Genomic DNA, 10,000 nt, shown 5'->3' with positions numbered 1-10,000 from the left:
AATTGCCATGAATACATTAAAGATAGGTATTCATTGATTTGTTCTAGGTTTGAAGCAGTTCACGTTAGGAATAAAAATGAATCTTACATCAAGTGCCATCAAAATGCAGTGCTGTTTGCGCTATCGTCGTTTCAGTACATCCATCTTTCTATTGTATTTTCTGGTGGACCACCGTACAGAAAACCTTTTTATAAAAGTGGTACGTAATACAGCCCGCAGGTAATGGTCTTGAAAAGCGGTTTTGCTAGTGACGTCTAGGGTCGAGTCTCTCAAAGCTGGCTTATCGCTAAGTTAGTAAAGCTGTCATGTCAAAGATAGAGAATAAATGTAATTCCGAGTAAATGTATTGTCTGAAATACAGGCAACAAATGTAGAGAAACGTTTAATTATTATATTTCGATATAAATTTATATCATCTTCAGACAGAGGTGACCAACAAGTAGAAGAGACTTAATTACTATAGATGGTACATTAGCTGTTACAGACACAATGCATTTACTTGGAATTATACATTTATTCTCTATCATTTAAAATTATCAGCAGGTAATGGATTCTGTCATGTCAACCTAGAGGTTTTTTTATTGAACTTAACCGTGCTTTCTGCAACGTCGCTCAGTTTGCTAACATGCCAAGACAAGTCACTTACTCGACAAGTGAGTAAGGTGTACGAGTAATTTTAGAGTGAAGGTTACAACTGCAGGTTTGAAGGACCAGGCGCGTAAGGAAAAGTTTTTGGACGTAAGCGAACTGGCCCAAGTCGCTGGAAGCTCAGTAAGGATCAACCATTGGCGTTATTGCTCCCGTAGGAATTTTTGCAAAATTCCGAGGAGGCATCATTTTAGCCCGTGCTCTTATAAAGTAAACGATACAGATTTATATCAATAGCTTGTATTACTGGAAAACGGGAACGCATTAAATGGGTATTTATGACCCCCCATCTCTCTTAAGTGATTGCTTGATGTTGGAATCGTTTGAACGGCCTCCACACCACTTGAGACATCCATTTCAACTTACAACATGAAAGGGTTTTAAACCGGCTTTAATTAAAACGACTCAATGACTTCGTCAGAGCTGTCCACAATTTGCGTCGTCCATTTCTTTCAATGAACAGGAAACTGTCCCGGCCTAAAACTCAATTGTGAAAAAAAGGACTCGCTGTTTCAGAAAATTCACATTTGATTATCTCTTCTTGAGAAGAGAAAACAAATAGCAAACTTTCATGAGTTTAAAAGTATTTCGCTTGAAGATGCAACACCCAAGAATACGGCCAAGAATTTTTGGAGGCATTTGAGACAACAGAAAAATGTAATGGTTTTAACTAGCAATAGTTTGCGCTGCAGCTTCCCGCGCTGAAAAGAGTCTCAAGCTACAATCACAGAAATATTGTTTTGCAGTCCCATAATTACCTTTCATCATGAATTTAAAAAACGAACATTGACTTTAAAAATCTTTCGCTTTGACCGGAATAAGAGCTTAGGAAAGAGTTGAAGCTTAACATGTAATTTTATCATCAGTACCCTAGACTCGATTGCGCGCGTTTGGTGCTGAATCGTGGTGCACCGTAGTTGACCCATTATGCGGTATCAGAAGTGAAGAAAGTAGTCTGTCAAGTAACTACTGTATCATCTAAATTAACCTTTGTGGTAGTTTCCAAGGAGTTAAATTTTTAGTCCTGTTTGCTGAAGGCTTTGTTTTGTATTCTTGCAGTGTATTTTCTTCTTGTTGCGTTAGTCCTGACTATTTTTACTGGAATCTTAGTTGTTATTCCGGGGACATCACTGCGAAAGTTCTTTGAGGTAACGATCCAATTACAAAGTAGTCTGTTATTACTTGTATGCCTTCGCTTGTAATTACGCATATTTTGACGTCAGTTGGGGCTTGCAAGTTTCGGCTCTTTTTTCTTAAGTCACCGAATGAAGGTCCTTTTGGCCCATTACTGTGTTCTTAAGATTGTTTTTGTTTGTTTGATTCTTTTTAATTCAGTTAGCCGCCATGCCAGATGTTGTGTTTAGGGTAACTCTTCTTGGCATTGCTGGTTGTAATTTTCTGCTATCTTTGTTGATTGAGGTAAGTATCGATGATAAGTGTGATGTAACTTTCCACCCTCAGTCGTAAGCCGCTTTTTATTGATAATTACCAGATGTATTTCGCGTTTTTGGCTTAGGTCGCAATGGGGACGTACTTTACGTTCCCTTCGCCTGTCACACCCCCATTTGATTGTTGTTATGTACACTCCTATTTTTACCCAGTTTAAAGGTCACTGGTTTTGGTTTTTTTTTGGTGGCGAAATATGCAACTGAACGAAGCTAAATTGGTTTGTTGTTCTTGCAGGTATGCATTGTCCCTTCACGACGGTTGAAAAGACTGCTCAATAAGATGTTTTGCAAGTCGCAGCCCAAAAATTACTTTCGAATATTACAGAACCAGTTAGAACAAGATCCTAGTTGGCCACCTTCCCCCAGCTAGCAGCAGCAGACCTAATGACTGTCTCGTCAATTCAGTATTTTTCCCTCAAATTGTCTTTAGGCTTTTATCGTTTTGGATGGTCGTCGATAATGAAAAGTAGAAGACGTCTCTATTTTCTGTAAATTGAAAAAAACTTTAATTTTTTTTACATTTTTGCCTTGTTTGTTTGTACTTTGAAATGTATCCCTAATCCTGCTTAACATGGTGTCGTTGTTTCCCGCACCCCCTCCCCCCTCCCCCCCCCCCAAAAAAAAATCTTGACTTTCTGTAGTCTGAACAACCTACAAGGAGATGGTATTCACTCTGCAGACAAGGTGTGCCTTCGATTGACCCAATTCCGGAATAAGAATATGTGGGGTGATAATTTAAAACGGTATGGCTGGCGTTTTGAAGCAACAAGGATAATAAAGATATATTTAAAATAACATTTAGCAGCTTTTTGACAATTTTAATGTGAATCTCTGCAAAAAGGAAGGATTTTTAACTTCTATTCCATATATTCCTATTCCGGAATACGGTCAATCAAACGCACCGTAGGTGTCTTCTGGAGGATTTAGGCTGAGGATCCCTGCATCCCTCCCAACACATCTGGAATCCCAAGATCTTCAAAAAAGACCCTCTGCCGACCAGACACCAAACCCAGACAACCAACCACCAATGGCACAATCTTCGTTGAAACCCGATGAATCGTTCTGATTTGCCAGGGGAGAGTAGTTCGTAATTTTCTCATCCTCTTTCAGTCACCACGTTTCTATCCCAAGGCAACGACTCTGGTCGAACAAGGTGTTCTGTCTAACAGTCATGCAGTTGTCTACTGTCGTAGGTTGTCGAAGACTTTACTCCATCTTGTATGTGTATGCTTTCTGGATTTACATAATGTGCTAGCCTACTGAAATATGCGTATACAAAATATAACGTACAATAGGTGCTAATTATCACGTGCCAATATGTTACATACCCTTCTCTTAAAACTATGTTAATTGAAACGAAAACAACCAAAAACAAAAACATTTATTCAGGCCAACGTCTCAGGTACAAGTACCTTGTATACATGTTGACAATGAATAAAGATGTGCCAGTTCTTCGAAAAACGTGGCTATCCTGTCTCTGATGTGGTCAAAGCGGGCCATCATCGCGCCCAACAATTTGATCGACAGGCAGCACTACAAACGCCACTAAAAGATAAGAATGACAGAACTCCATTCACCCTCACTTTCCATCCTCATAATCACGCAGTCAAAAGTATCATTCTTAATCATTTTAAATTACTCCAAAATGATCCCGAGACTGATAGAACCTTTTCCCAACCTTCACTAATTTCATTCGAATGCGAAAAAAACCGTTTGCAACTTTTTAGTTAGAAGCGCACTCAAAACTAACTAGCAACCCGGCCCTTTCAAATGCGCGCGCTCACGATGCAAAACTTGTCTTTTCACTCTTAACACTAGCAAAATGTCGGGACCTAAGCGATCTGTTAAGATCACCGATCGTTTCACATGTACCTCCGCAAATGTCATTTATTGCATAACCTGTACGTTATGCAATAAATTATACATTGGTGAGACAGGTAGACGACTAGGTGACCGATTCCGCGAACACCTTCGCGATGTTGAGAAGAATGACAACGATGCATCTAAGCCAGTCGCTCGTCATTTTAATCTGCCTAACCACTCCAAAAAACACATGGCTATCTGCCACCTTTTCCCTACACCTAGGTACGACGGAAAGCTGCAAGAATCTGGAACAAAAATTCATCTTCCAAATCGGCACTCTTAATCCTCACGGTATTAACGAACGCTTTTCATTTAACTAATATGTTCCTATTTTTTTCGAAAAAATAGGCACGCATTGCGTACGTGTGGTAGTGCAGTTACACAGAGCTTTATTCCATATTGTCAACTGAGCTGCGTTTTGTCCTTCATGAGGGTATATTTTGTTTAAAGATCCACTAAAACGCCATTCGCGTTACAATGACTTTCGACGCCATTGAAGGTTAATTAAATGTTCTCCTGTGTGCACCAGAGAATTCTACACATTACCCGAACCCCCTCGACCCTAACAAAATGCGCACAGAAGACTCTATGCACAAAGAACCACTTAACAGGGTAGTGAAAGGCAAGACTTTTACCGACACGAAAAAAAAAAAAAAAATTTTAAAAACAGAGAAATATTACGCATTTTCCGATTGGAATTGCTATACTGGCAACCCAGTAAGAACGGGTCTGGTTGTAAGGTTGTGAAGCTTCTTGACAAATGGGAACTTGGAGTAGTAGTCGACGATTATGAGGAACCACGACTGTTGTACATGGAACAGGTCTGCGCTCACTGTTTGCCACGGTCTTGAAGGAATCTGTGGTAGTATCAGAGGCTCTTGTTGGGAATTGTGGTATTTCTGGCAAACGCAACATGAGTTTACAAGGTTTTCTATTTCTTTGTATACATATTTTTCTATACCAAAGTGCCCTCCGTGTTTGCTGAAAGATGTTGCCTCTCAAGAAGGCTTCCAAGAAGTATCAGCCCATCTTCTACTGATATGTCATTTCTTAGGGGCCAGTACGGTTTTAGTGTTGGAACAACTTTCCTCACACTATCGGGCCAACCTTGAATAACCTGACGAGATAGACGCTGCAAGATTTCATCTTTTGCAGTTTTCTCTTTGAACTCTTCCATTTTAGCTGGGGTGATTCTGATTAGGTGGTGAACTTTCACATTCATGTCTGATACTTCAAATTCATGCATGCAACGGCCAAAGGCGTGACAGGGCGTCAGCTGCAACCATTTCCCTTCCTGGAAGATATTTAATAACGCAATCGTAGGGTTGTAGACGCAATGGCATTCTTTGAAGACTTGGAGGTGCCTGCATCAGGTCTTTTTATGGATCTGTTCTAGGGGCCGGTGATCTGTTTTAACTACAACGTAAGTAGAGGTACGAATGGAACTTTTCACAGCCATAAACCCTCTGCTAATAGTTCTCTTTCAATATTGGCGTATCTGGTCACCGCAGGGGTAAGTGCTTTCGATGCAAAAGCTATTGGCTTGTTGTTTTGGAAAAGAGCTGCGCTTAAGCCCTTAAATGATGCGTCAACGTGAAGGACAACTGGTTCATTTCGGTCATAGTAGGCCTTGGTCGTTGTGGTACATCAATAACTTCACCTTCTCAAAGGCTTTTGAATGTGATGGGTTCCACGCAAAGTCAACGTTCTCTTTTAAGAGATTTCTTAAGGGAGCAGTGTGGTCAGCTAGATTGGGGATGAACGAGGTCATGTAGGTTGCCATCCTCAAAAAGGTTTGAAGCTTCTTCTTTGGGTGGTTCTAAATTTTCTATGGCTCTGACTTTATCTGAGCTGGGCTTGACACCGTCTGGTGTGCAAAGCATACCAAAGAAATTGCACTCCTCGTCATTTATCCTGTTTCCAGCCATTCTGGTACGCTCCATGGTTTCATGTACTTGTAAGCCATGCTCTTTGTCGTTCTTTCCATAAAAATGGCTCCCTGGCAATCACGATACGATACGTCTCGTCAATCTTGAATTGAAAGAAATCTTGACTTATTCGTGGGCCAAACGGCATCCTAACGAACTGGTACCGACTAAATGGTGTATTAAAGATTGTCAGGTACGAGGATTCCTCGTCTAGTTTGACATTCCAATAGCCATTGCGAGCGTCAAGCTTGCTAATAAACTTTGCTCCTGCTAATTTTCCTCTAAGGTGGGTATGGGACGATGTTTTCTTTTGATCGCCTTATCCAGGTCTTTAGGATCGAGGCATAAACGAAGTCGCCCATTTCCTTTTTCTCTAATAACCAGGGAGTTAACCCAATCTGTAGGTTGCGTTACTTTGGCAATGATATCTTGGCTTTCCGGCATCTCACGTAGTTCGACTTGTAATTTATCTTTCAACTCTATGGGCATTTTGCACGGTGCATGAACCACCGGTGATACTTCGGGATCCAGTGTGATGTGATACGTACAGTCATCAAAACATCCAACTGTGCCAATGAAATATTCTGGGTACATCTTCATCAGCTCTTGTGTACTTGTGATTGATGGCCGCTCTTCCAGTGGTACATGACTTCCGACGTAATTCGAGCTTTTCTTGCAAGTACTCGAATTTTGAGCTGAGGCATTGAAGCTGTTAGTTGGATCAGCCTGGTCTAATTGATTTATTTTTAGTGTGCAATGTGAGGAGACTAGTTTCAGTGCAGTGCACGTTTTTAGACCGAGGACAGCTGGCCCTGAAGTGTCAACCTGACTCGAGAGTTTTTCTCCGGGTACTCCAGTTTTCCTCCCTCATCAAAATCGACTCACAGCTAATTAACATCTAGCTGTGGTGCTGTGCTCTGACATCAAACATGGACTGTATAGCGGCAGCCAGAGGCGCCTTTGTATGCTTTCAGCCCGATGTCGTGAGCCGCGCTCTTCGCAATTCAGTCCTGTTGGTGACTAGCACTAGCAATATTTATATATTTATTTATATATTTAACATATAAAAAGATTGTTCAACAAATTGATAAATATGTATCTCTAATCGATCTTTTAGTTTTTGTTCACACAACACTAAAATCTTCCAACATGTTCGTATAGGTATAGAATTTACCATCTTCGTCATAAGCATACACTCCCACTTGTCCTCCTTTTATATCCGAGTCGGTTAAAAGTTTTCTTACTTCAACAACAGTCGACGTTTTTTTTCCCACGATTGGTATACCTCTTCCACCACTTCAAAAGTTGTGTTATATTTTTTAGCCGGCAAAGAGCGGCTTTCCACCACTTTTCTTGTGATGGAATCTTTAATCCTATAACCCCCATCTCCCACGTACCTTTTCGTAGATCTAAATTCAATTGTAATTTACTTTCAAAGAATGACCTAATAGAATCCTCATTGCTTAAGCGTTTAATTTCTTTGTCATTAGAAAACAACCATATAAAAAATCATCATCTACGCTGTCCCATTGATAAGATTTATTAGAACTCATTTTTTCACCCAGACACCGGTATTAACAGGAAAATCACTTAATTGTCTAAATTTCTCTTTTCCTCTTCTTCTTAACACTTAACACTTTAGGAGAAGGAGGTAATTCGACTTTCTGTAATTCGTTTTATGTAAGACTACCTTCGATTAACTCTCCTTTCAGATCTTTAACTTTATATGAATTAATATGAAAATAAGAATATCTTCGAAAACGTCTATAAACTTCAAAAACGTCCTAGTAAAAGTACCTTTGTAATCCTTACTAAACACAGTTCGTTTACTCGTTAATCTGACCTTATCACCTACTTTAAAACAACACGGTTTTCTTACAGGAACCGAAACGAGAGCCAAACGTTTTCTTTCGTCCACTAAATGCAACAAAATTGCTCCCGACTATTTTTTTCACTAATATTGATCGGTGCAACACCTATGGCACTATGTTTTCTCTTATTACAATTCGCAAGGACAGACCGAGTCAGACCTCTATTAGTCTTCTTTGGATAATATTGTATTTGTAAAAAAAAACTGGAAAGTTCTTTTAAACCTCTCTATGACACTCGCTTTTAAATCTGTCGTTATTCTAAATGTTTTATGGATTATCTTTACAATAATTACCGAACAAATCATTTGAAAAACTCACTACCTTGATCAGTATGAATCGAATGAGCTTTTCCATCCTTGCAATGATATTTTTTAACCCCTTCGATACATTACGTGCCGTTTTATCAGTTAAAACTTCGGCATCAGTTCTTCGAGAAAAAAATATCGATCTTACTCAACACAAATCTACCTAATTTTGCCGTCGTCGGAGCGTGTACATGTATTAAATCCAGCTGTCATTGTTCGTTTAAACCGTATGCAAAATAAGGCTGCTTCATTTCTGATTATTTGATTGGATAGAACATATTTCCTTTCAAACTCTCTAACATCGTTGAAAGCAATTTTAATTCCCAGAAAATTATAAACCTTTCTAGACAACGATAACACAACACAACACAACACAACGATAACAGCAACGCCTCAAAACAATTGATGGTTTGTATCTGACGTCACGGTGGCAGGCTATGTTGGTGTAACGGACAATGCAGTAAAATGTCTTTTAGGAATTTGAAATGTATGCAAAACGCGGGCGCCTTTTTCTATTGTTTTGACGGTACACCAACGTGGCTGTCTTATCACGTGGATGCAATCAAGAATAACATTATTGGTTTTTAAGGACGAAAAAAATGGTGTTGCGTGAGCTGCAAACATTTTGGTTAGATTTGTTTGCTGTGCTCTGCTAAACAAAAAAGTGAAATTGAAAAGACCTAACTTGACGTTTAGACGACAGAGTGAGCATACAGCAGTAAAGCAGTCATTTTCGGAGCTTACACAATGTTCTGCTCAATGTTTCGATGAGACACGTATGATACTCCAACCTTTCTACAATATACTGTATACAGGTACCCTTCCCCTCAAAAGTGCAAATATTACTTTTCCTTGTCGTCCTGGCGACCGCATACGAGGCGCAATGTATTTGTTTCTTATGGGGCTTTTCCATTTAGTTATACTTTCGATCTTTTCGTGTGGCGAATGGAACAGCATTTTCTGGTGGGCAGCTCCAAACCTATCACAGACCACACATCAACGAGTGCCCCAAAATTACACCCGAGGAGGAATGGACGAGATTTTCCGGTTGTTCTTCCAAAGTTTTGTCCGGAATATTTCCATACCATCCGATTTCGGCGATATTTTTGGGCGAACGGTAAGCGCCTTACGTATCCGCTAGTCCATTAGAAACTAGAAACTAATTATAAAAATAATTATAATTTTTTTTATGGACACAGTTGAAAGCAAAAAAAAAAACAGTTCATTTGATTGTTTAATGTTAACCGCAAATTTGTTTGCCTTCTCAAATTTACCCTGGTGGCACAATAATTGCAGTAACGGCTTTTTGTGAGAAAGGAACCGCGAGTTGGGACCGAAAGAGCGACAATTGTCGCTTCGCAATTATTTTCCTTAGATATTTCTCGTAGTTAGTGGGGAAACCCCCTTAACAATATTCCATACTCGTCACAGCGTCACATTACCATTTGGTTGATGATGTTACAGGTGATCGGTCTTTGAGGAACAAAATTAGTCGATTTCAATTAAAACTTATTTCTTTTCAATTTGTGCATTTCAAAAGTGGAACAAGAACATTAAATACCTCATTTGCGAGATCGGGTTTAGAATCGGAAAAGAGGCTGATTTATCAAGTCACAATTTAAGACCACTTTGAGAGCTCTGAGGAAGTTAAAAATCGCTGTTGTCAGAAAAGAGAAAAACAGCCAAAAAGTTGTTCATTCGTAATCCGGTAATGCCCTTATTAAACTGCTGAACTAAAAATGCTTTGTCAAGAATCTTTGTATTGGGTTTGATTTTTGATTACTTGTTTTGATAAACGCTGCATCCTTTGACCTCATGGCCACGTCAATCCCTGCATAGTTTTCCACCTTTTTCTATCCACTTGGGAGGCGTTTACTATCAGCAAAACCGCCTTGAATGTCTCAATTGCGGCGATACATTCGCTATTCCTTCGACAC

General features: G+C 39.6%; 2 protein-coding genes across 4 annotated transcripts in view; one reads left to right on the top strand and one right to left on the bottom strand.

The window, feature by feature from the left end:
- LOC137997377 (polyamine-transporting ATPase 13A3-like) overlaps positions 1–2,667 on the top strand; it is a 57,552-nt gene extending 54,885 nt beyond the window's left edge. Inside the window, exons 34-37 of one of the 3 annotated variants that reach the window (XM_068843332.1) lie at positions 48–199; positions 1,708–1,796; positions 1,984–2,067; positions 2,332–2,667. In XM_068843332.1, coding sequence (XP_068699433.1) covers positions 48–199; positions 1,708–1,796; positions 1,984–2,067; positions 2,332–2,466 — 460 coding nt within the window. In that variant the 3' untranslated portion in view covers positions 2,467–2,667. The remainder of the gene's footprint in view (positions 1–47; positions 200–1,707; positions 1,797–1,983; positions 2,068–2,331) is intronic. The other 2 variants (XM_068843331.1, XR_011122460.1) reach the window with 2 other exon arrangements.
- A 3,490-nt stretch (positions 2,668–6,157) lies between these two features.
- Positions 6,158–6,481, bottom strand: LOC137995690 (uncharacterized). Its single transcript, XM_068841210.1, has one exon. The coding sequence runs from the start codon at positions 6,479–6,481 to the stop codon at positions 6,158–6,160; it is 324 nt and encodes a 107-aa protein (XP_068697311.1).
- Positions 6,482–10,000: the final 3,519 nt, after the last annotated feature.

Source organism: Montipora foliosa, chromosome 3 (assembly GCF_036669935.1).
Source record: "Montipora foliosa isolate CH-2021 chromosome 3, ASM3666993v2, whole genome shotgun sequence".
Lineage (NCBI taxonomy): Eukaryota > Metazoa > Cnidaria > Anthozoa > Scleractinia > Acroporidae > Montipora > Montipora foliosa.
The sequence above is the reverse complement of the archived record's forward strand: the minus strand, read 5'-3'. Positions and strand labels throughout refer to the sequence as shown.